The sequence below is a fragment of the Amphiura filiformis genome, chromosome 10, assembly GCF_039555335.1.
Source record: "Amphiura filiformis chromosome 10, Afil_fr2py, whole genome shotgun sequence".
Lineage (NCBI taxonomy): Eukaryota > Metazoa > Echinodermata > Ophiuroidea > Amphilepidida > Amphiuridae > Amphiura > Amphiura filiformis.
In genome coordinates, this window is record NC_092637.1 from 43,220,078 (window position 1) to 43,247,168 (window position 27,091).

General features: G+C 37.7%; 1 protein-coding gene across 1 annotated transcript; it reads right to left on the minus strand.

Moving 5' to 3' along the window:
* Positions 1–819: 819 nt before the first annotated feature.
* On the minus strand, positions 820–25,550 carry LOC140162894 (uncharacterized). Its single transcript, XM_072186199.1, has 4 exons — positions 25,420–25,550; positions 16,978–17,159; positions 4,736–4,908; positions 820–2,088 (listed from the first exon to the last, which is right to left on the minus strand). The coding sequence occupies exons 2-4, from the start codon at positions 17,136–17,138 to the stop codon at positions 2,027–2,029; spliced, it is 396 nt and encodes a 131-aa protein (XP_072042300.1). The 5' UTR covers positions 17,139–17,159; positions 25,420–25,550; the 3' UTR covers positions 820–2,026.
* Positions 25,551–27,091: the final 1,541 nt, after the last annotated feature.

The following is a 27,091-nucleotide window of genomic DNA, read 5'->3' on the forward strand; positions in this document are numbered from 1 at the left end:
ACATGACATGATGTGTTTGATTCAAGTGATGAGGGGCAGCCCCCCGTCGAAAAAGTGGGGGCCACTGACCCCCTGCCCCACGGTTCCGCCGCCGATGAACCGTCCCACTAATCTGATCCTAAAATTAGCGGGATGATGCGCGCGAAACGCGTGAAAAATTAAAATTTTTATGCTAAATGGCCATTTCGCCCACATTTCTCATGTTCTTCTCTTTTTGTGGAAAATTTTCTCAACCCCTTAACCCCCCTGGCCTGTCTCAAGTTATTTGTGCCATGCATTTGTGCAATTTATAAATGTGGCAAAATGTAACATTTTCCTATACCTTAAGGGAAGGGGTATGAACGTTTGGACAGTATTTATTGTGGGACATTAGAGCACATCAGACATATCGAATTGCATTCTGAATACGAAGAATGTCCTTCTGATATCAAATAATTTTGATTTGTTGAAATTCGCAATGTAATACACATTTTATGGCAAATCATTAAAAATTGATATTTTTGATATTTAACAGTACTCGAAGTAAACTTTATAAATCTGATGATTTATACTTAACGTGTATGTAGGTGGGATGAAAAGCCGACGATCAATTGAAAAAAAAATTTTTTGGGGGGGGGGGGGCAAATCCCCGTACGCCGCCACTTTGCGTCCAACTTAATTACCCCACATGCAGCTGCGTGTGTGGGCCTGGGACAGTTCCAATTGACAGAAATCATCAACGATTTTTGTTTTGTTTTCATAAGGAGGGGAGGCAAGTTACTGATAAAAAATGAAACCGCACACGAAATAATGATACAATGTATATTGTATACGCTCAGGTTTAGGGTTTTTAATAATGCTTTATAGCTCTTTATTAAGACATTTCAGATTATGGTTTCACCAGAAAATCAAATGAAACGAACTACACCAGGAAACGATGACTAGGCCTAGTCAACATGGTCAAGCAGCTCAGCAAATAATATGATTTGCTTTCTAATGTCGTCCAATTATTGTGTTTGCGGAGAGACAGTAGTTTTGAGGTTTTCGTGCATCATTTTAAAGGTGACAGCCAAGTTAATATGTTTCTACTTCCTCGGATCTTTTCATTTTACCCGACTGTCATTTCTGACAGGTGACGTCAGCTGAGATATTGTGGGGTTAAAATGCATTTTCGTGATTTTTTTACTTCTTACCAAAAGTCTCAATATGAAAAATAGCTCCAAGAGTATTACTTTCATGACTTTGAAATTATTTTGATCAAAATGTAAGCATGATTTGGAAATTTGACTCCTGTATGAAAGGGCCATGATCCCAGCAAACACAAAACGTTTTCGACATCATTCTCAAAAGGTTAGAAAAGGTTGCCTGAAAACGTTTAAATGCGGGTGGATTATAAGGATAGGCCTACATATAAAACGTTTTCAAAACATTTCATGATAACTTACTTCAAATATTCTAACATGTTAAGTGTTGACAATATAATTGGTAAAAAATGTTTGCAAAAAATATTTTACAATAACATTTTTAAACATTCTACAAATATTTTTGTATATTTTTGTAGTATGTTTTCATACAAAACGACATTTAATGTATTAAAACGTTTTTACCAAAACCTATAAAAAGTTTTTAAAACGTTTTGTGTTTGCTGGGATATGTAACTGATAGGATGTTCCAAGATTTTGGTATTCTTCGAAGCCTGAGTTTATTTTAGGCTCGGTGGCTGCTGAAGCATTAGAAGGGGTTAGCATAATTTATTTAATTTTTATATGGTTATGTGATTTTTAGCGGAGTTTTAAGGGGGTTGCCTAGGGTGCGTGCCCCTCTCCCATCAGTCGATTGACCGGCCTTTATTAGTCGATTCTGGACAATCACAAAATTACACGACATTAATCCCCGCTGCTTTGACCAGGAGATGGGGGAACTATAATAGATTTATTTCATTTCAACTTAGAAATTTCAAATTAAAATAATTTTATTTCCGATTCCTTGTCGTAACTTCAACTTCATAGTGACAAAAGAGCCCCAAGTTGTCAAATATTTCGCCGGTTTAATAAGAGACGAACCGAACTTTAATACTGGCAAATTCACCAAAGGACAGCTTGCCATCTCCTGCAGAATATAAGAACAAACAAAAAAAGCCATGGTTAATAATAATGGTCTAAAGGTAACAGGTTAAAGGAATTTCAATGTGATGTGTGGCTCTGCGAGTCATCAGTGTGTTTATCTTAACCACGGTGATTCATTCACATACATACTGATCCCATTCCTGCCCCACAGTTTACAGTAAATTTATTAGCTGGACCTGGATTATTGCTTTTTCCTCATATTAATACTGATCCTTGTAAACAGCCACAAAATCAGGTTGCGAAGTCCGTCACTTTTTTATCACTTTTTTCTCAGTCATCAACTCGGACAGTTGACGAATGAGGGCGGCAGCCGTCTACCATTCCATTTGGCGCCATGTTCGTCGGTTTGTTCGTGTACATGTCCTCGTTTGATGAGAGACGCTTGTTCCCAAAGGAAAATATGAACTCATCTGTATACGACCATCATCAAGGAAATCGTTGTTTTTTAAAGATCCCAAATCTGTTACTTGTACCCACCCCTACAGTAGTATAGCTGCTAAGCTCATTGTGCATTTTGTGATAAAAGCATGAGAATGTCCACACATGAAGTACATGCTCCAAAGTTTATTTTAAGATGTGGAGCCATTTCAGATTTCACCCCTAGTGACCGCTAGAGGTCACGAAAGGTCACACAGGGGTAAAAATGTGAAAATGCTGTAATATTGTCGACAGAAACACTAAATTATTCGTCTGATCACTCGGATTTCAAAAATGTATAGTTTGTGCTATGACCTATCGTTACAGAATTCTACAAAAACCTCATTTTGAGGGTAAAAAAATAACACATTTTGGTTGTCCGTTTAGCTGACACAAATCATAAAAAGAATAATTTTGTATATCTACTGTGTTAACCTACTGAGATAGAGGCTAAAAATGTCAAATGCCATTGGCTGACCATAGCGCTCTGACTAGCTGTTGACCGTTGACTTCCACTTCAAATAACAAGTAAAGAGTACATTTTTAAAAATGGTAAGTACTATCCCAGCAAACACAATAAAAACGTTCTAAATAAGTTATATTTTGGCTTTTGGTTTAGGTAAAAACGTTTTAATAACATTAAAATGTCGGGTTATATAAAAATCATGATAACGTTTTAAAACGTTTTGTATGAAAACACACACAACAATATTTTTAAATGTTTTCAAAAAATGTTATTGTAAACTTTTTTTGCACACATTTTTGCCAAATATTGTGTCAATACTTAAATAACATTATGTTAAAATATTTGAACCCAGCAAACACAGAAATGTTCTTAAAATGTTTTAATAACATTTAAATGTCGGGTTATATCTATATCTATCTATCTTGCGGACGCATCCGAGAAAGAGTTTACAATTCTTTTCCAGGAATCTCTATCAGCCATCAGATTTGGGAGGTCATTAATTTCTTGATTGACGTCCCTTGCCACACAGTCGATGTAGTTGAATGGTCTTCTTCCTCTACATGTTCGTGGAAGCCTCATACAGATGACATCTGAAATTATTTGGTCTTTTGCACGGTAGCAGTGGCCTGCAAATCTGGCTCGCCGTTGAGCAAACGTTTTTAGAACGTTATTGAAAATATTTTGGGCAAACATTTTTCGCAAAATATTTTTTCAACCCAAAAATAACATTCTGTTTCAGAATGTTTTGTATCAAGTTTTCAAGAATGTTTTTGGAATGTTATTTAAACGTTTTTATACCCTTTATATAACCCGACATTTAAACATCTTCTGTAAAACATTTTTGTTTGCTGAGCAGTAGATTATCAGAAAATGTTTTCTAAGGTTATGAAAACGTTTTATACTCTTAATATACCCTTTATATAACCCGACATTTAAACGTTTTCTGACAACCTTTTATAACCTTTTGCGAATGATGTCCAAAACGTTTTGTGTTTGCTGGGTATACTGTTTCGTGATGTCAAGACAAACAATTTGCCACCAATTTTGGCAAAATCGGAGCAAGTTGAAATTTTCAACCCATACAACTAAAAATGTCCCCTTTTTACCCACAAATGAGGTTTTTGTAGAATAACTCTGCGACGATAGGTCGTAGATAGCACAAACTATACATTTTTGAGATTCTTGCTCCACATCTTAAAATAAACTTGGGACCATGTACTTCATGTGTGGACATGCTCATACTTTTATCACGAAGTGCACAATTACCGAATTTGGGAGCTTAACAGCTAAACTATACAGGAGACGACTTCAGTGGAGTCCGATCAAGCAACTCCATTAACGGATCTTTCAAGGAAGTGAAGGCTTTCATCGTTTTAAAACATTTTGTATGAAAACTCACTGCAACAATAATGTTAAAATTATATCAAAATGTTATTGTAATATATTTTCTGCAAACATTTTTACCAAATATTTTCTCAACATACATTTTAGAATATATGCATTAATTCAGTTATCAAAAACGGTTTTTAACGTTATGTAAACGTTTTATACCCTATTATGTACCCTTTATATAACCCGACATTTAAAATATTTTCCGACAACCTTAAACCTTTTCTAACCCTTTGTGAATAATGTCGAAAACGTTTTGTGTTTGCTGGGATTGGCATCATTAAAGAGAGTTTTTTTATTGCCTATAGTAAGCAAGCACGTGCAGTCTTGTAAGTCTTCTAAACGTTTCCTTACTTACCGTTCTTATCATGATTTTTCAGAATAGCGTCAAACTGTGGATTAACACCATTATCTTGCTCCCAATCATTAGCATCAATGAATCCATCGCCATCAGCATCAAGCATATCAAACTTGGTGACTTGCGAAATTTCATTAGCTTTGTCAACAGCAGTGCTAGTATCCCTCTTTTCGCTGCGTACATGTAGGGAAAAATGTGAAAACAAAACAATTGAAAGATGAGATTAGTGCTGCTCGGAATGCTTGTACGACCTTCACAAAAACGTGTTCGCGTAGTCGGACAAGTCAGGCTGCAATAATTATGAGCACTGGGGGGAGGGTCAAATTAGGGGTGTGGGTGGGGAGACATTTTGACACTGAGCCGAAAAGGGGGGGGCAATTTTTGGCCAGCTGAGAGGGGGGGTGCAAGCGATTTTTGGCACACATTCATGGGGCGCGTTTTAAATAAAACGCTTTCAGTAAAAAGGATTCGGAAAACAGCACGGAAACGATTTAATATGCAATTTAGTTGACTATAGGCATAGGCCTATAGCCAGGGGCGTAGCCAGCTTTCTTGGTCAGGGGGGGCAAAATAAAATTTTTGGGGCACAGACGAAAAAAATTGCAGTTGCATCATACAATACATAGAGAATGTATGTCTTCGAGCTTCCCGAAAAGGGCCTTATTGATGATAAAAGCGCGTAGCGCGCAAAAATGGTATTTTACACTATTTTCGCCCATTATCCGGCTAAAAGGGCTTTATTGCTACAATGTGCGCGAGTAGCGTGCAAAAAATTTGTATTTTACACTATTTTGGCCCTGAATTTTGCTAGAAAAGGGGCTCCTTGCCCTTTTTCTTTTCCTTTGCCCTCCTGATTTTCTCTTTCATTTTTTGTCAGAGGGGCACTTTTTCTTTCATTTTTTTTGTCAGGGGGCACTCTGCCCCCCCCTGCCCCCCCGCTTGCTACACTACTGCCTATAGCGTTTGAACCCGAACTAGTAAAGAAACCAAGTACAGTTTTTCTGCTAGTTAAGATATTACTGATTCCACTGTATATAATAATGTTGCTATGACCTCTTTTATTTTGTTTTGAAAATCAAAATTGCAAATTTTAGTCTAGCTGTAGTATATAAATGCACATCTCACAGTGTCAACACCCTGAATTATAAATATTTTTTCCATATAGCTCTATACTCCGTTGAAATCAATATTCTATTATTGACACAGATAAAGAAAGTTTACATATGCATTGTGTTATAGGACTTGCACCTGTATAGTATAATTGTAATTCTCAAAATTAAATATATCACAATTTTTACTTTGGATTTCAAAATCTTTACTAAAAGATATCCACAGCAAGCTGCAAGGCCCTGCTAATTAGTGTACTGCTTTTCGAGTTAGTGTACTGGAAACAAAACCCTGGTTTTACCTGTAAACAAATCGATTTTTCTTGTAATAGAAACATCATATGGGGGTACTAGAGCATGCACAAATCGTAATAATGTGTAGAATATAGAAACTCTATGGTATCTCATATGATAGCCATGGTATGCTTAGCCTGAGTCGCTCGGCCTATCTCGAATAAAATCGCCATGCGTAGTTGTTTAAAAACGAGAGGATTCGCTGTACTATCACGGCAATTTTTGACACGAAGATATAGGGATGATGACGATGTGCATCTTGTTTAAACTTAAAGGGGAACTTAAATGGGAAAGATCTGACAGCAGGCCAGACCATGGCCATAAGTTAACAAGAGTGGGTTTCTTTTACCTTGAAGACAAGGATAGTCTTCAAAATATGGGCTAATTTTCCTAACTGGGCCATGAATTAGCAGGACTACAACTGGTATCTACTGGTCAGTTTATACTCATATTTCCACATCTGTTATTGTTATGTGAGCCTTTAAGAGCAAATTATATTGAAAGCTGACTGATGAAAAATAAAAATGCTACCGAAGTTAAGCCACACGGCGAGATGAGTTTAATATGTTGGCTGATATTTGAAAATTATATAATATAATATTTTGTTAGAAAAAAAAAATGATCACATCAAGCAATCTCAATCTCAATGTGGTTTCGTCGGTAACGGTGAGCTGCTGCAACACATCTAAACCAACGTTGACCTTTCGCTCGCGTGGAGGACGCAAATTAATTTTGACTCCTATTTCCATATTATACAATGTTCAATTCTAGGCCTGGACATTACCAACAGTTATCCCACTAATATATATACACATATATTTTATAGCTATTTTTTTTCTGCCGAAAGCAGTATGTATTGGAATTGGAACATGAAACACGACTATTGGGCGAAATAATAGCCGGATTGCCATGACAAATCATTCTGTCAAGTACATTTGGGCTACGTTTTCCATGTTGCCACGAAGTTTTTACGGTACAAAATGCTCAATAAGTCTGCATTTCGGGCTAATGAATTATGCATTAGAAAAAAAAATGGCAGGGACGGTCATAAATTCTTTATACGGGGTTGTAGTAAAATGTTTGCCTTGAAGAGTGATTATAAAAATGTTTGACTTGATTCTGGACTTTGAAAAGAATATAAAGCTTTGAATGTGTGAAGTTTTTATTGTTTTAAAGAAGTTAATCTGAAATAAGGTATCTGTGAAGGATTTTACGGATATTTAGAGGGCCTGCACCCCCGTCTTACAAAAATGTCGAATTATTTTGTGAACGGCACCTAAATAGTTCAGCCTGATACGAATATTTAGGGGAGACCGGGGCAAAGTGGAACACGGGGCAAAGCGGAATCATCAGTCGGCTGCGGAGCAGGTGACTACAAGCTCCTATCTTTGGCTGCATCTTTTTTGTACTTTGTGTACTTAACCCTCTATCTTTTTAACCAAATATCCCACAGAGTCGTGCGATATGTCAAACTTTTTCTCTGGTCATAAGGAACAAAAACGTCAGTGGTCACATCTATGTAGGATCATTGGTTAATGAGATATAGTCACTTTTTTGTTCTTTGTGTACTAACCTCTATCTTTTTAACCAAATATCCCACAGAGTCGTGCGATATGTCAAACTTTTCCTCTGGTCATAAGGAACAAAAAAGTCAGTGGTCACATCTCTGTAGGATCATTGGTTAATGAGATATAGTCACTTTTTGTACTTTGTGTACTTAACCCTCTATCTTTTTAACCAAATATCCCACAGAGTCGTGCGATATGTCAAACTTTTCCTCTGGTCATAAGGAACAAAACGGTCAGTGGTCACATCTCTGTAGTATCATTGGTTAATGAGATATCGTCACTTTTTTTCTACTTTGTGTACTTAACCCTCTATCTTTTTAACCAAATATCCCACAGAGTCGTGCGATATGTCAAACTTTTCCTCTGGTCATAAGGAACAAAAAAGTCAGTGGTCACATCTCTGTAGGATCATTGGTTAATGAGATCTACCAAAACACGTTTCAAAACGTAAAAGGGGCCAAGTTTAAAAAATCTTTCCTGTGTGGCTTTTCACCCTTTTTTAAACTTGGTCCCATTTAGTAAAGTGGTACCGTAATAACATGAAGAATGAGTCCTAATTTCTACATGCAAAAATTAGGTTTAAGACTGTTCGAAAGCGGTGCAATATGACGTAGGCTATGTATTATCAAAAACATTTGAAGGTTTATGTTTCATTATATTGCGTGTTCATAAAGAGAAGTAGAGTGTTATATATACTTAGCAAATTTACTGTCTGTCAACCTGTTACATACTATAGGCCCTACATCATAAGGCGCAGGATCGCACAAGACGATGAAGAATTTAACAAAGTGAGTATTTGCTACTTTTGCTTAAATCAAAATAAACTCCTCAACAAAAGTTTGGAAAGTTTTTTCAAGCATCTGTATCTCAAATTATCTGTGACATATTCATATCGTGTTGCATATCAATGGATAGCTACAATACTCCCCTTTGCAGTGACACCCCATTTGAAACAATAACATTTTTCACGGCTGAGTACACGCCTTGTGAATGTATTGGGGTCTCAAACTGAATTTGCCAAATTCTGTGCTCAAACAACGCTAGCCACTAACCTCAATAACTGGTGGAAAAACCACAGGCAGCCGCAATAGTCAGGCACCTTCTCCTCATGCTGCTCACCGACCTGGTTACACGTTACTGTGGCATGGCATTCCATTCTTCAACAAGGATTCGTCGCAGATCATTCAATGTGGTTGCAAATGGGCTTCTCTGGCACGTACAGCACGATCAAGCTAGTCCCACAAGTGGTCAATCGGGTTGAGGTCTGGCCCCCGGGTCTGGCCTGATGGCAGGCCATTGTGGCTCTACTCCCATATTCTATAGGTAGTCTTTGACTGCCGTGGCTCTGGGGCGAGAGGTGTCATCTTGGAGGATTGCATTAGGTCCCAGATTGTGAAGATATGGGATTGCAGCTTGCTGCACAGAATAATGGTCAATTTGGCAAATTCTGTTTGAGACCCCACTACCTTCACAAGAAGTGTACTCAGCCGTGAAAAATGTTATTGTTTCAAATGGGGTGTCATTGTAAAGGGGAGTATTGTAGCTATCCATTGATATGCAACACGGTATGAATATGTCACAAATAATTTGAGATACAGATGCTTGAAAAAACTTTCCAAACTTTTGTTGAGGAGTTTACATTATAACGTCTTTACGGAAAAACTTCAATCAAGCACGAACATTAATTAATTTACTCTACAAAATGAACACTGACAACTAAAGAAAAAAACAAGTAGCCTAATGATGACTTCATATGGGTCTTTAGAAACTTTCATAAATGGGACCAAGTTTAAAAAAGGGTGAAAAGCCACACTGGAAAGATTTTTTAAACTTGGCCCCTTTTTACGTTTTGAAACGTGTTTTGGTAGATATTAATTCTTTTTTTGAGGTAAAAAGATATTGCGCGGTAAGTGGTTCTTTGTAGCCATGCGAGGCGAAGTAGTTTGATATCCATATTTCGCGATGAGTGGTTTTTTGAAGCTTCGAGGGGCAAACTAGTTGGATATCCATATTTCGCGGTTAGCAGTTCTTTGTAGCCCTGCGGGGCAAACTTGCTGGATATCCATATTTCGCGGTTTGTGGTTCTTTGTAGCCCTGCGGGGCAAACTTGTTGGATATCCATATTTTGCGATGAGTGTTTTTTTTACAGCTTCGAGGGGGAAACTAGTTGGATATCCATATTTTGCGGTTAGCAGTTTTTTGTAGCCCTGCGGGGGCCTATGTTCGATATCCTCATTTCGCGGTTAGTGGTTTTTAAACGACCCGTAACCACCCCAATCAGCTGCATGGGGTAAAAGAATTATTTAAAAAAATAATAGCTGAACCCTATAGTTCAGCCAGGGATTGGAAACGACATATTGATGACTATATATAGAGTGTATTCAATAAACCCAAGCGGAAGGAGAGCTGCTAAGTAACCGCTATCCGAACCATAAACACATGCATTATCAGACAACGAGTGTTCCATTTCCTCATAGCCTCTCACGTTGTACACACGTCAGTCGAATTTGGCGGTGTTGGTTTGTTAGCCCTCCAAGTTATAACATCGTTCACTTTGTGTTGAACATTTTATGTGGGCCGCACTGTAATAACATAAAGATCATTCTGATCAGTGTGATGATATCATTTCAAGAGGTCACTTCCCGATTAACATGATTAAGCTAAACAGCCTATGTGGAAGAATTTTTTTTATGTATGAGCATTGAGCAACCACATCAATGATGTAGTAATGAATACCTTCTATTGTTATCAGATTAATTTTTACGACCTTCGATTACATGGGAGTAGCAACGAGGACACGGTGTTTGATTTCACTCACATAATAGATCAATATTGACCTTCATCCAGCAAGGATCAGCCAAGCATACAGTGGCCAAGCACGAAAGGTTTCTTGTTATCTCTTCAAGTATTTTTACTTTAGGTCTATAATCATAATGCAGGCCTAAATCCCGGGCCTAAATTAAGTGTACTGTTCGACTAGGATGATTTGTTTGATATTATTCTTGATTTTGAATAATATTATAGTACCTGTTTGTTTCCATATATCGGTTATTAAAATTACAATTCACCACATACACATTCCAGTTTGCGAGAGGTTTATAATGAATAAATGAATAGGTGTTATTATTTCGAATTATAATTATTTAGGGAGAGTGTTTTAGGATTTTGTTAGAAAAGGGATGATTGTTGATCATGTTTATTTTATTGTTGTATGTATTTTCCTGTCATTTCCTGCAAACCTAATAAAGATATTTTGATAATTGAAAATAGTCTGTATCATAAATCGTAGAGGTTAAAAGAGTCAACAAGCGTCAGAAATGATAATTTGCCATGGAACTTCGGTCATATTTTATTTTAAATATAACTGGATGTTGGGGTCTGCATGCATGGTATGCATAGTATGATGATATACAGACACTGACCTTTCCCTAAAACTATTAAGCAGCAAGTTGTGTATCACACCCATCATGGGTTCGAACCCCTTTATTGTATTTTATTGTTAAACCTGAATAGCATGATTACTTTTGAATGAGCGGCAGCACACATATTTTGTTTGAGGATAGCTGGATCTATCTCCTTTTCCTCACATCTTCTCCGTACAAAGCTGTCTTTTTATCTAGTGTTTAGACAATGTTTACTCAACCATTGCTATCAATGGATGTTGCCATTTTTGACGACTTATAACTTTTGAAATGCCCAAAATGAATCAATAAAACCGCGTATAAGATATTTGCGGGGATATTTGGGCGCGATTACAAAAAATTAGAAAATAAATGGGCACTTCTGGGTTGGGTATCTATAGAGGCTCTGCATGAAATTATTGATTGGCTCCAAACAAAGAATTTGAACCGGTGTCCTTCACCGTAGTTATGGCGGAGTACAGTCCATTCAATCAAATGTTGTCATCAACCTATTTGATCGTAGTGCAGGGTTATGTGTGTGAGACGAACTGTCACGGTAGATTGCAATCATGCTTTTGTTGAATGCATTTGAGTAGTCTGCCATATTTACGGGATGATACGTCACATGCAATGCCTCTATAGATTCTATAGAATTTAAGTATGATATATTTTCGATGGTAATATATTTTCACTTTCAAAGTTTGTAGTTTTCATAATTGTAATTTCTGAATATTATATAAAAAGCGGGAATAAGTCTATAAATGTAAGAGTATCGGATCATTTTGAATGTTAATAAATACGAAACGCCGGCGGTAGACACCTGCAAGATCAGGGATTGCCGCGATTCCTGCAGTAGCTTTTATGAATAGAATACAATAGTGGATACAATAGCGGATACAATAGCGGAACAATAGAGCTCTCTTACGGGTAAATAAACCTCGTCGCGTTTTGCTAAATTTCACTTCTTCTTTTTCATGAACTAACCGTTATTTTATTAAGTAACCGTTATTTTTAAACTTGGCAAAACCTCGACGCGAGGTTTTTAATATAGTCACTTTTTTGTACTTTGTGCACCAAACCCTCTATCTTTTTAACCAAATATCCCACAGAGTCGTGCGATATGTCAAACTTTTCCTCTGGCCATAAGGAACAAAGAAGTCAGCGGTGGCATATCTGTAGGATCATTGGTTAATGAGATAGAGTTACTTTTTCAATTTTGTGCATTTAACCCTCTATCTTTTTAACCAAATATTCTAGAGAGTCGTGCGATATGTCAAACTTTTCGTCTGGTCATAAGGTACAAAAATTCAGTGGTCGCGTATCTGTACGATCATTGGTTAATGAGATATAGTCACTTATTGTACTTTGTGCACTTAACTCTGTATCTTTTTAATCAAATATCCTACAGAGTCGTGCGATATGTCGAACTTTTCCTCCGGTCGTAAGGAACAAAAAGGTTGATTGGCGCGAGGTTCATATTGGTGCGTATGCACCAAATATGTATCTTGTAAACCTTACGTTTTGCCATGCTTGCTTCGTAATCCTGTTTGGGCTGGACAAAAATATGTTCCACTTTCCCCCGATCTCCCCTAGGTAATATTCGTCTTAAGCTTACTGATTTTCTTTATTTTATTACTAGTATATTGTGAAAAACCATGTAGCTGTGGTGTTAGCTCAATATGCTAGGAAAATATTATAACCGATGACCCCATGTTGAATTTGGCTAAATCAGCTGTATTTTTGCTGATAAAATAGCACGTACTCGATCGACATCCGCCATCTTTCTTTGGTGCAATCAAATATGGAATTGTCAATTAAATACGGGGATAAGTCTGTTTCACTATTGAAGTAGTACGCAATACGTTCGTCGTACATTACGTACGTACATTTTAGGCTAAGTGTTACTATGTGTATTTAAAATGCCTAGCAACTGTCACTCAAACTTACGATGTGTCAACTGCCGAAAAGTGAATTCACTTTTATACAGAGATTGAATACGAGTGTCACGGCCCGGGGTTTAGTGTGCATTCAAATCCTTACTAGCCGTCGGAAATGATTGCAAATTACACATTTGTAATCATTTTGACCACAAAATATGATGTGAAACACAGGTAAGCAATGAGAACAAGTCATCCAACATTTGAAATTTGTAGCTTACTACAACCTGAGACTATCATTGACTAGTCTCAGCTGCATGTACTCATCTGAATTCCTACTGACTGAAGACAGCCTGAAGACATAATCATAATTCATATACATGTCAGATGTATAATTGTATTGGTAAATATCCACAAAAGCGTTCATTATTATCAATTTATTTTGATAAATTGTCACATTTTATGCCATGTATTATATTCTTAAAACTAACCGGTGGATTTGCGAACAATTTGTCGCAATAAATGACGTTCGCGGTGAAACGGTGGGCCAAAATGGGTTATATTTGGTAATATGCAGACGAATGGTCAAATTAATAGAAAAATACCTGTGATAAATTTATCTGTACACATTGTCGCACTCTGAGTGACGTATGGTATATTTGCAACCCTGTGGTGGATTTGCGAACAATTTGTCGACATAAATAACGTTCGCGGAGAAACGGTCGCCCAAAATGCATTATTTTTGGTAATATGCAGACGAATGGCCAAATTAATAGAAAAATACCTGTGATAAATTTATCTGTACAAATTGTCGCACTCCGAGTGACATATGGTATATTTGCAACCCTGCTGTGGATTTGCGAACAATTTGTTGACATAAATGACGCTTGCGGAGAAATTATTAGAAAAAAAGCTTTTATTTTGCCTAGGCCTGTCCTCCATGCTAGGCAGGGTCTTAGGCAGGATCAGAAGGTTTGGGTGTGTAAATTTAAAAACGGGGGGTGTAAATTTAAAATTTATGTACAAAGTGGGCAAAAACTGGGTGTGTATTTACAAATTTGGGTGTGTAAAACACTCCCTACACGGCTGGCTGCCTAAGCCCTTGATGCTAGGTATGATCATCAAATTTCCAAGTAGCCTTTTTAGTACTTTTTTGGTCCTGGTGACAACATTGACAACATTTCACATTGAAATTGTTTTGTTTAGAAAGGTGATTATTTAACTTGAAAAATGAAGGGTCAACCATATCTGTAGGAAAAAAATTAACAAAGTTATGGATAAATGTATTTTTCCGAATTCTGTGACCATCATTGATGGTACCTTACAATGAATTACTGTACAAAAAAGCAAGTACCCATTATATGCAATATTTTTCAGCACAGCAATCAATTTTACAGAAAAGAGATTTTATTTGAAAAAATCTTACTATCACTGTATGATAACTTCTGTATCAAGGTGTACTAATTGACACTTTTTGACTTTCAACCTGAAGTTTCTGGTGTCCAAATTTCAAATTTCCTACACAGCTATTAAGCTATTTCCGTGGTCACAAGTTGGGAGTTGGAGGGCCTCTATTATCTATACGCATCTTGGGCACATGATACGTGATTATAGCCTTCCTTGTGTGTAGCCTTCTTCACTCTGTACGAAGGCTACAGCATCAATGTATTGAAAAATGCAGGGTCCATCGATCATGTCAGTAAATGAATATTTTGTTTTAAGACTGATTATTCGGATTACCACCCGGCATGCAAGTATTCCTGCATTAAATACATCAGAATTATTACCATTGCAAGATATGGCTTAAATAAAGCTAGTTCACCACGTAAACTTGTATGGCTCAAAATTCGGACCGTTCGCCATTAAGTTTACTGTCATTGCGTATTTTGAAATTGTTTTAATGATCCCCGATTTCCGGTCGATTATTTTAGCTGTGTCACGTCACGCGCATGACGCTGGTGGTAACCAGCCTAGCCTAACTTCAGTAAAAAAAATACGATCCCCGATATCGATGTGATGTGGGACTTGCATAGGATTACACAGAGATATTTCTTGCCAAAATTTGACCATTTGTAGGCAAGTTGGCCTTACTTTGTCTGCGTTGTGTGAAAAAGGACAGTCTTAAGTAAGTATACGTGCAACGCTTTTGATGTTTTGGGAGACAGTGAGGGATCCGAAACAGCGGGTGGCGGAGCTTATTCTATGATTTCAAGTATCTCTTATGGCAAATAACAGATGGTGCCCGCTGGAATCTCTTGAGGCATTGTCTTTTTTAAAGACATTTCTTGTTTATCAAAGATTCTCTTTTCTATATCAAATATTATTCACATTTTTCTGCTCTTTTGTGGTAAGTTTTATTCTCTAAACATTTGTGTGCAAATTGAGGGCGATATTTACATACATTTTAAATTTAGATAAACCAAAATAATATGAGTTATTCCTTACATTTCATCATAAAAAGTTTTTTGAAAATGTCCTTACCATTTGTTTGTCTTTATTCTGATGTTCTAATACCAGTATACAAGTGCCCTGTATGTTCCTTTTTAGTCCCAAAACACTATGTTTTGAACCAAAATATGAATTGCAACATTGTGCACGCTTCGCGCGCACTGGCTATCTACATGACAATATTACCTTCATTTTGGCCAGAAATTGTCTGAAATATCGAAATTTATTTATTTTATTATTTATTTAAGGGAAGGGGTATGAACGTTTGGACAGTATTTATTGTGGGACATTAGAGCACATCAAACATATCGAATTGCATTCTGAATACGAAGAATGTCATTCTGATCTCAAATAATTTTGATTTTTTGAAATTCGCAATGTAATACACATTTTATGGCAAATCATTAAAATTTATATTTTTGATATTTAACAGTACTCGAAGTAAACTTTATAAATCTGATGATTTATACTTAACGTGTATGTATAGGTGGGATGAAAAGCCGACGATCAATTGAAAATTTTTCGCACACTTCGCGCGAAAGTGTCTTAGTTGAATTTGTAGTGTACATGCCTTCCTCGCGGTGAGATTGGCGGGCCTGCAAAATTTTGGCCTGGCTCAGGGACACCAAAACGGTAAATCCGGCACTGCATTAAGCAGGGTGGCAAATAAGCCCAGTCGGCGGTTAATGTTCTGATAAAATTCACGATTTAAATTTTCCTTTTGGTCTATTTTTATTTTTAGATTTTGTGGATAAATCTGCGAGCTAGACGTCCCCTTACAAATTCAATTTTTTCCTATCTCGAACTTGAACACGAACATCAAAAATAAAAGTTATAATTCCATCCTTTCTATATGTAAATCATAATTATGAGTGCTAGGGCAGCCGGCAGCTCCTCTGATGCCTGGAAAAAGCATAAACTCGTGATCGTGTGTTGGATCAATATACCGGGACTAAATTAACCAGAAGTCGTAAAAGGCCTATGCATCTTCCTTTGGCGATTTTAGGACACAATTGTCCTCAATTTTGTTCATTGTAGCATTGAAAATGCATTTTCTTCGCGCGCATTTGCCCCAGTAATGTTCTTTTAGTAGAAGATCGTGGATGATTCGGATCTTTGACCTACTGGCTCGGTGACTCCGTCGCACCCCCTTTGAATTTTAGCATTGAAATAGCAATTTTTCTCGCGCTACGCGCGCACTTGATCAAATTTTCGTGCACCTTTCCTAGTAAAGAAATCGGGACAGCTTGGAAAACACTTGGGTTACACGGGGGGTTACAGTTGTGAGGGAGGGGTGTCTTCTATCCGATGACTGAGCCAGGGGTGGCAATCATGTTGCCTTGCCCAGAGACCGGCAAAAGGTAAATCAGGTCATACCAGCAAAAATTATATCTCGACCCCCCCCCCCCCCCCCCCCACCCCCCTGGAGAAAATGATCTAGCGACAGCCCTGGATACGTTTTATTATAATAATTCTAATAGTAATTTGGTCTAATAATAAAATCATGGTTATATTATTTTAGGAATGACGGGGCAATTGTTTTCTTACCGGACTACAATGATATAAATAGCATCTTCAGTGACGATAATGATAATGAGATCGGCGCGTTCATCGTACACAGTAGATGTGGGTCTATCCTCAGCCGCAAAAGCAGGTTGGTGCGCCACCAGAGCAAACACGATACAGCACATCAGAAGTCCCAACTTCATTTTCAATATCTGTCTTTGAATCTATGATTATAATAATGATAGAAAATAGCAAATTAACGCAAACAATATAACACAGGACACGTATTATACACACCTCAAACTCCTACAGACACCCCCCACCCCCACCAGGATTCTTGTGGGTCCAGCATTATGTGTGTACAAAATAGGCCAGTGGTTCTTGATGGGTATATTTATAATCACACCATTCTTGTAAGCTCGCACAAAAAACGTAGGCCTACACCTAGGCCTATAGATTGCGAGAAACGGTTTCTTTTTCACAAGTTATTTTTTTCTTTGTTGGAACCATAATTTATATCCCACAGAGAAATTGTGCCCCATAAGCATGATAAGCTATCAGTGCAGTAACTTACATAGTACCCCACAAGAATGCTCGCAGCTGCTCGCACCGGAGCGCATACACCACCATTATAATAATATACAATTCAAAAACCGCACTTCACATTTGGTTATTTTTGCACTTTGCTTATTGATATGACTAGCAAAAAAGAAATTTCAAATTCGTCCAAAACTCGCACTTGCAGAAACTCGAAATCAATTTCATTATCGGTCATTGAAATTCATATCATTGTATTTTATATTTGTGTCATTCATAGTCGTCGAACATTCAAAATTGTCTCACCTGGCGATCACAGGAACTAAATTTCCGTGGATTCTTTAAAACGCAAACGCATGACGAATATTTTCGGGTGGTTTGCGAGTGAAGACATGTTCGCACTATCGACTGATTATGAAACTGCTATAAATTATTTCTTAGGTTTTTCAATACAATCGCCTCGATCCATATTGCAATGATCACTATACATGAGACTACTTGCAATAGGGGGAAAAATTGATATCGTCAAAATTTTCAAACGATGGACGGCTTTTCCTCCCACCCACATAATAGGGCTACTTTAAGTATATATCATGAGATTTAAAAAGTTTACTTCGACAATGTTCGAGGACTGTTAAATGTTAAATATATCAATTTTGAATAATTTATCTTAAATTTTTTATTATATCGTGAATTTCAAAAACGTTCAAAATTATTTGATATCAGAAGGACATTCCTCGTATTTTAAATGCAATTGGATATGTGCAAACGTTGCTATCCGAGACCTTAAGAAAAGTATAATGATTTAAACATTCTGAATGAAAATATAGATTTGTAAGTTGAGAAAAGAATTAAACACTCATGTTAAATAGAAGCTTATAGACTTATGGAAGCTTATTACTAAATAATTAAAACACATAAGTTACGTATAAATATAAACGCATGAAGTTGAGTAACATATGTAATGAATTTGACACGTTAAATTAACATAGAAATGGTACAGACCTATGTAACTTCAGAGCAAACTATAATTAACTTAAAGGTGTTAAATAAACATAATTCATATGCCCATGGAAGTCGGAAAAAAATGCAATGCACTATACTTATTAACAGAACATTATTTTAACAGATACTAATGAGCAAGAAATTTATTTATTTAAGAGACAGACTTTTATACGTTGGAAAAATAAATAAAAATACTTAATTATTCATAAGCTGTTTAGGGTAAGATGGGGTAAGTGGGCCAGTGGGGTAAGTGGGACACCTACTATACTAGATCTTCATTGCATCACTAAATCCACCAATACTATACCGAATGGTGACTTACCCCATTGCAAATATGCATGTTATAATTTCACTGCTCAACATTGGAGTTTATTTGGTATTTGAGCTGTGGGAGATGCTTGAGACCAACACTACCTTGATGTGGCGGCCAACTTTGAGGAATTATACTTATCTATTACTGAATATTTAAAAGTCTTTGCTAAGAATTAGGAGAAATTGAGAGATAATATATTTCATTTACCATAAAAAAAACCAAGCCCGATATCAAAAAATCATGATGAACTCATGCAATTTAGCCAATTAGGGCCTTAATATGGTGTCCTACTTACCCCAGCCACTTGGGGTAGGTGGGACAGTAGGGTGCATCAAAAGCCCCTCATGTCAACCATATTTTTTCTACCTAGTGTCAAACTGTTCCATTTAACTAGAAAATCATCCCTCCAAATTTAAATTCAATCGGAGGTCGGGAAGGGGGTCCACCGTGAGCTTAAAGTTCGGACAGAGGCAACCAGTAAAAGTTCGGCCGGCAGCTATTGAATTATATATACAGTTATACATACATATTAATAGCTGCCTTTAGTGAATGTTTTTATAGTACCTCATATCTCAGACAATACTCAATAAAATGCAAATCCATTTGAACTAAGCAAAAAGGCAACTATTTTCAGACATATTTGAGGTCATAATAATAGCTGCCATGTGCATGTTTCTCTATTTACAGCTGTTTCTGCATGGAAAATGGATCCATCACGCGCTACAAAGTACAAGCTTAAAGTTTGTGTATGATAGGTGCCTTTAACTAAATGATAAATCAATCACGCAGCTATTTAGTTTTCATTACTTTATACTGCACATCACTGTGGCTGCCATATGAATAACAATGTAATAAATTGCTTAATATTTATCAGTCCATATGATATGCTTTCTCAGATTAGGTGTCTGTTTTCTATCTTGCTCCACCACTTGCAAGACATTTGATTACCGTATGTTCCTCACTCTGGGCAGTAGCTAGGAAATGTTTCACAACACTTTCTGCTGCATCATTTACCACGTTGACGGCTCTAACATTGCTAAGCGATAGCAGTAAAGCTACGGACTCGGGCCAATCAATTACATTCAAGCAGTCATGTATGTCCAAACTGTTGTATAGTATCAAAATCTCTCTAATGCAGAATCACATTGAACAGCTTCCGCAAGGCACTGTGACAACAAAGCACCAGCTACTAAAGATATGTGAATTTGTTGTATTTGCAACAATAATCTTAAGTTCCTGCTGGATAACATGCAGTGTTGCTTCTGGCCCGCCATGGAACGATCTTCAGTTGTACAAGCGCCTCCTGCAGTATGCCGATATCAATTTTGGTGTTGCAACAAGTGCACGCAAACCCACAAAGCCCTGAACAGACATCTGTGGTACATGTATCTCACCGAAGAGATGGCACCGCTTGCTGTCTTCAGTGGAAAGATCTTACTCTTACTCTTACTCCGTCGACTCTTGCTGTCGGGCATCAATGATGGCTCGCCATAACCGCCTGTCCTGCATGCTGGTCTCAATTTCTGCCACTGTGTATCCTGTGTCTTGTTGAAGCAGGTCCACAAAGGTCTTCTTGGGACGTCCTTTGGTTCGTTTTCCTTGGGTAGGCTTCCATGTTACCAGATCAGATGTAATCCTCCCTTTGGCTCTCTTACAGTGTCCCGCAAACCGTAGCCGTCTTGTGCTGATTTTTGAGGTCACAGGTGGAATGTCCCCATACAGTTCCTTATTGGTCATATGCATTTTCCAGCTCACATTTAGTGCTGATCTTAACATTCTTGTATAGCAGCCATCCATTGCTTTGCCAATTTTCTTGGTAATGGTCCAGGTTTCACAACCATACAGCAGGACGCTTTCTACAGTAGCTTGGAATAGGTGTGTTTTGAGGTGTCTAGGTAGAGATGATTTCCAAATATTATTGAGCTTGTTACAAGCTTTCCATGCCATTGCCTTTCTTACTCTGATGTCTTGCTCAGTACTCCTGACCCACGACCCCAAGTACTTGAAGTCTTTTACTTCTTCCAGGAAGCTGCCATCCTCGGTTTGGATTTCAACATCTGTTGAATGGTTGTACACCATGAATTGTGTTTTCTTCGCATTCATGTGTAATCCCACACGAAGTGCAGCGTTTTCTACATTTTGAGCAGTTCCTGTGCTTGGTTGGCAGTATCAGATAGTAGCGCAATGTCGTCTGCGAAGTCAAGATCAGTTATGTTCAGTGGACCAACTCGTCGGCTTTTTCTAGGTTTTATAGTGAAGCCTAATCTCTCCTCCCTGCCGTCTATTGCAGATCTGAGGCAATAGTCTAGGACGATGATGAACAGATATGGTGCCAGCGTATCACCTTGTAACACACCTGCTAAAATTTCAAATTCATCTGTGTCACCATCTGGGGTCGTCACTTTAGCCTCTGTACCCTGGTAGGTGTCTTCAATTGCATTCACAATGATATCTGGGATGCCATAAGCTTTCAAGATCTTGATCATTTTCCCTCTGTGGACAGTATCGAAAGCTTTTTTGAAATCAATAAATGTTACCACTGCAGAGAGGTTCTTTTCTTCAATGCCCTCAATAATCCTTCTCAAGGCAAGAATCTGCTCAGTGGTCGATCTCTTTTCTCTAAAGCCACACTGATTCTGTCTGAGCTTATCATCAAGGTGTGGTCTGATCCTGTTCAAGAGCATCCTGTTGAATGTTTTAGCAACTATTGAGCTTAGGCTGATTCCCCTGTAGTTGGCTGTTAGGCTGAGATCGCCGCTCTTAGGTACTGGGATGAGGTTCAAGATGGACCACTGGTTAGGTTTCTGTCGGTTTAGTAGTACTTGATTGCAAAAATCAAGTATGATTATGTCAATATTGCATCTCTTGATCACCTCTGGTGGAATACCATCTTCTCCATAACTCTTGCCTTCCTTAATAGCCATCTTTGCTTTCTGGTATTCCTCCATATCAAAAGCATCTGTTCTGATGGGTAGTTCATGAAATATAGTTGGTATATCCTCATTTTCCATTGTCACTTGTGGTGGATTCCTAGTAGGTTCTTGAAATGGTCATGCCATTTCTTCATTCTTTCTTCTTTGTTGTCATCCTTTAGTCTTCCACTCCTTGCCTTTTTCCTGCCACTAACACAATTGATGATACCCCATGCTAGTTTATGTCTGTGGTTCAGATTGGCCTCTTCATATTCCTTCAACTTGTTCTCTATGAACTCCCTATTTGCTCTTTCATATGCCTGGTCTAGTTCATCCTTGCTCTGCTCAAATTCTAAATGGGTATCTTTGGTATTCTCTTTGACGTGTCTCTTGTTGACTTCTGTTAGGTGTTGTCTAGCTTGTTCTACTCTTGAGTCAAAGCAAAGTGCTTTTCTTTGCTTCTTTGGTAGTTTAGGCATTACTTTTTCAGCAGCCTCCTTGTTGGCCTGAATCAGGTAATTATATTTTTGTGTTTGGTCTGCACAATTATCATCAGATAAAACAGAATATCTGTTTTTAATCTCCAGAGTATACCTGTCCTGAAGTTCAGGGTCTGTTGCTAGTTTGGCCCAATCATATTTCACTCTCTTTGAAGGTGATTTGTTGTTGGCTCTTAGACTGAGTCGGATGTTTGCAGTCACTATCCTATGATCTGAACCTGTGCTTGCGAAAGAGTTGTAGGCTTGTGTATTAATTACACAGTTTTTCCACTTCTTCCTGATTAAAACATAATCCAGTTGTGCTCTGAATCCACTCGGCAGCACACATGTCCAAAGTTTTGACTTCTTCTTCTGAAATGTGGTATTGGTGATGATAAGGTTGTTCTCCTGTGCAAACTCAAGTAGGAAGTCTCCATTTCTGTTTGTGTTTTGGTGGTATGCAAATTTTGCATCATCCAGTCCAATTCTTGCATTAAAATCTCCTGGAATAGTGTCCCGCAAACCGTAGCCGTCTTGTGCTGATTTTTGAGGTCACAGGTGGAATGTCCCCATACAGATACCAGTACAATAGAGACAAGCTTTAGCGAGAAAGCTACTTCATCTTCAACCTGATGCAGCAGCACTAAAGCCATGTATTCACTTGGCGCAGGCTTTGGAAAGCCAAAGTTCCCTGACCCTGAGAATATCACTTAGTCAACAGTCATCCAAGCTGATTTTACAGGCAATGTTCACTATCCTGCAGATCAATAACAAATTCCTAGCAGACAATGTTGACACTTGGCCTGAGTCCTCAGTTTATCTGCAATTGCTTAGCAATGTTAGACCCGTCAACTGTGCGGTAAATGATGCAGTAGAACGTGGCGTGAAAGCGTGCAGATTTCCTAGCTGCTGCCCAGAGTGAGGAACATAATCAAAATGTCTTGCAAGTGGTGGAGCAAGATAGAAAACAGACACCTGAGAGAGCATAAACTGAATGATGCTACCTAATTTGCCAATATCATATGGACTGATAAGGTAAAGGTAAAGGAGACGATCCTGTATAAACAATGATCGGAGTGCCCATCTCTCTTTCATTGGCGATTGGGCCAGACTCCTCCATGTAATGTTGCTATAGGGGGATCGCTACACCTCCGCTACAGCGAGTCTGTTACCTTCCCAGCACTTAAGAATGCCGGTACCCATTTATACACCTGGGTGGAGGGGAGTAATCGAGATAAAGTGTCTTACTCAAGGGCACAACGTGATGGCGTCGCCGAGGCTCGAACCCGCAACCTTCCGATTATGAGTCGGAGCCCGTTCCGCTCGGCCACCGTGCTCTCGCACTGATAAGCAACATAGATCCAAGTACATTTATTACATTGTCATGATTGTTATTCATATGGCAGCCACAGTGATGTTCAGTATAAAGTAATGAAAACTAAATAGCTGCCTGATTGTTTTGTCATTAGTAAAAGGCACCTATAATGCACAAACTTTCAGCTCGCAAGAACACGATGGACCCATTTTTCATGCAGAAATGGCTGTAAATAGAGGAACGTGCACATGACAGCTATTATTATAACTTCAAATATGTCTGAAAATAGCTGCCTTTTTGCTTAGTCCAAATGGATTTGCATTTTATTGAGTATTGTCTGAGACACGAGGTAATATAAAAACATTCACTAAAGGCAGCTATTAATACGTACATGTATAACTGTATATATAATTCAATAGCTGCCGGCCGAACTTTTACTGGTTGCCTCTGTCCGAACTTTAAGCTCACGGTGGACCCCCTTCCCGACCTCCGATTGAATTTAAATTTGGAGGGGATGATTTTCTAGTTAAATGGAACAGTTTGACACTAGGTAGAAAAAATGTGGTTGACATGAGGGGCTTTTGATGCACCCTATGGGACAGTGGTTCTTGAAATGAATTTTTGATACAAAAAATAACAAAATTACTAAGTTAAATTGCATATAATGCCGCCAACAAGCTCAAAAATTAAATTAGTACTGAAAACGCCTATTGAATGACTTGATTATTGATTTTGTGAATGAAAATCGCAAATCGTGTTTGGGTTATAAAAAAAAAAACCAAGAAAAAAAATCTGCCTCATGTATTCAGATGAAATTAATAAACATAATGATAGTATAGTAGTACTATTTTTTGGGTATAATTACCGGTATGTCAATAATGCCCAAATGCTCCAATATAAATATGTATTGCTTTAAAATATGTTCTTTTAATGTAATAATACCATAAATATATGTGTCAAATTTACCCCTACCCCTTATGTGTCCCACTTATCCCAAAGGGTTGGGGGTAAGTGGGACAGTTGAGTCATTACATAATTGGCCCCGCCATTCTCTACTGAATTGGAGTATCGCCCCCAAAACTACAAGACATTGTCCTAGGATTATACTTGAATTATAAAAATATAAGTCCAATCTTTATTCACCTACATGAATTTTATATCCAATAATATCCTTAAGTGTCCCACTTACCCTATAAATTCCACAGAGTGAAGAAATGTTTGATTTTATGTAGTAGGCGTATACGCTGACGAAATTAACCGAAACATTGACAAAAAATGACCAATTTGCTGCAAGTCAGCGCTGGATCATAGCAGACAAGTTCTAATTACTAGACGAAGGTAAATGACACAAGATTTAAAATATAATGAAATTAAAATGAATTCAATGACCGATAAGGCCATCTCAATTCGTCTCAAAGCCCCCGCGAGCATTAGTAAAATCACCCGTTTTTTGCGCGTTATTTCAGATGGATTTAGTCAATTTCAGTATCTTTGCGGCTGTTTTTTTTTTCAAATCCACCACACAAAAATCTCACGTCTGACATCATCAGCCAAATCATAAATCTCAATAAAATTCTTCATCTTGACCACAGTGAAACCTCCTTGAGAGAAGAAAAGGTGGTTTAATCTTGTCAAAAAGCTCATCCACAGACAAAAAAAAAAAAATAAAGAAAAAAAAAACACCCCTTAAAAACCGCATTCCGCATAAAGTGTTTAACTTGGGGAGGACTTTCAGACGAACTATTAAAATCAAGATGGCCTAAATGAAATTGATTTCGAGTTTCTGCGAGCGCGATTTTTGACCGTATTTGATGTCTTTCTATTAATATCAATGACGGTATGACCAAAGTTCGAAAATAACCAGGAAAATCTAATAGAATAATTCGGCACAAAGTTCAATTAATTACTAACAGAAAATCTTACCTTCGTAAAGAAGTGCAAATAAAACGCGTGGAGAATGTTCAATCAGTCTGGTCCAAATATCAAAAGGTTAAAACAATTTGTTTGTCTTGCTTGTCGGTTAGCTGCCCCTCTTCAACTTGCTGCGAGTCGGGGTTGGTCTTGGGTTTATATATAGTAGCGTGGGAACCACACACCTGCCATGTCTGTGAGGCTTCAAATAAGCTTTGATGTTACTACTTTTTTTTTTTTTTTTTTAGAACAAAATGAATCCGGGTGAACAATTGATTTTTAAAAACAAATGTATCCGTATCTCACTTTCATGTTAATAGTACATGGCGCTATGAGGTGGTATTTGAGTTAGCATCGAATTTTGCTACATTAGTGTAAACAATATTTTTGGCACCTTACATCTCAAATGATTAATGAATCCATTTTTATGCATCCACCGCGAGGGATACTGTTTTACCTCTATCAGTCTGAGATGCTGTATCTCGTGAAAATTTGATCTCATATGAACAGTTCAAATCTGTTCACATTTGGATCATAGCTGCATCTATGGTGGTGTTCAAAGTCATATACTGAAGTCAAAGGTCATTTGAGGTCAACTTGTAAAATACCATTACATATGGAAAGGTTTGGCTACAAAACGATTCTCTTAAAAACGCACCTATGCACAGTTTCCACCTCGATACACCTGAGCACACAAATTTGTGTCGAAGCAAAGTTAGACCAGCAATGCCTTGTCACTACACAAACACTACACGGTTGAGTGCATAGCATCATAAAAGCTGTAAGAGCTTCTAGCTGGTGACTAGTGGAAAATACGGCATCTGTGATTGGCTTTTGTCAAAACCCCGAATGTTCCCTTCATCCAATCAGAAAAGTTTTATATCGAACGAAAGCTAACACTTCCCACTGAAAGCACTTTTTTTTTCATTTCGTCAACAGATAACGCAATTCAATGTTTATAGTGTTGTGACGATAATTCATTAATTTGCATAATTAAATATATGTTTGAGATTTCTTATGTTAGGGGAGTAATTTGAGACCAGTTTCGATGAAATCGGGCCATTTTTAAAATTTGACCTCTGTGTATGAAATGTTTGACATTTGACCTACTCGACGTTATAACCCCTGAACTCCTGTACAACAATAGGACAATTGAATATTTTATTCCTAGCGATTATGACAGGACCATTTTTGAGTTTTGGAACCATTATGAAGCTTCACCCCCTCGTGGGAATCATAGGGGCATATAGTTTTATTATGAGGTGTTAGGAGGCCGGAAAACATTGGTTCCACTAATGTAGCAATATTATACCCCGAACACATGGCGCCGTGTACTATAAGGACCAGTGTTTATACGTTTTTGCGACAGAATCCCCCTGTATAGACAGCAAATACAAAACATTTTTGACATAATTCGCAAAAAGTTAGAAAAGGGGTATAGATAAAGGGTATAAAACGTTTTCATAATCATTCAAAAACATTTTGAATAAAGCTTCCTGCAAAATAAGATACACCATCATTTTGGGCTAAATACTTTTTTAAAACAATTTCGCGCACAAATGGCTATCTGAAATATGAAAATATGCTCGTAATTTAATGCTTCCACCACCACTGATGACTTCTCGATATTTCGTATAGATATCAACCAAACAAGCCACTATGTGCAGGGGTGTGTTTTGTGGGG

Excerpts from the sequence above, each read along its gene's own strand:
- LOC140162894 (XM_072186199.1), bottom strand. The coding sequence starts at position 17,138 with ATGAAGTTGGGACTTCTGATGTGCTGTATCGTGTTTGCTCTGGTGGCG. Across the intron at positions 4,909-16,977 it reads ATTTATATCATTGTAGTCCG|CGAAAAGAGGGATACTAGCA; the intron begins GTAAGAAAACAA and ends ACATGTACGCAG. Across the intron at positions 2,089-4,735 it reads GAAAAATCATGATAAGAACG|GAGATGGCAAGCTGTCCTTT; the intron begins GTAAGTAAGGAA and ends TATATTCTGCAG.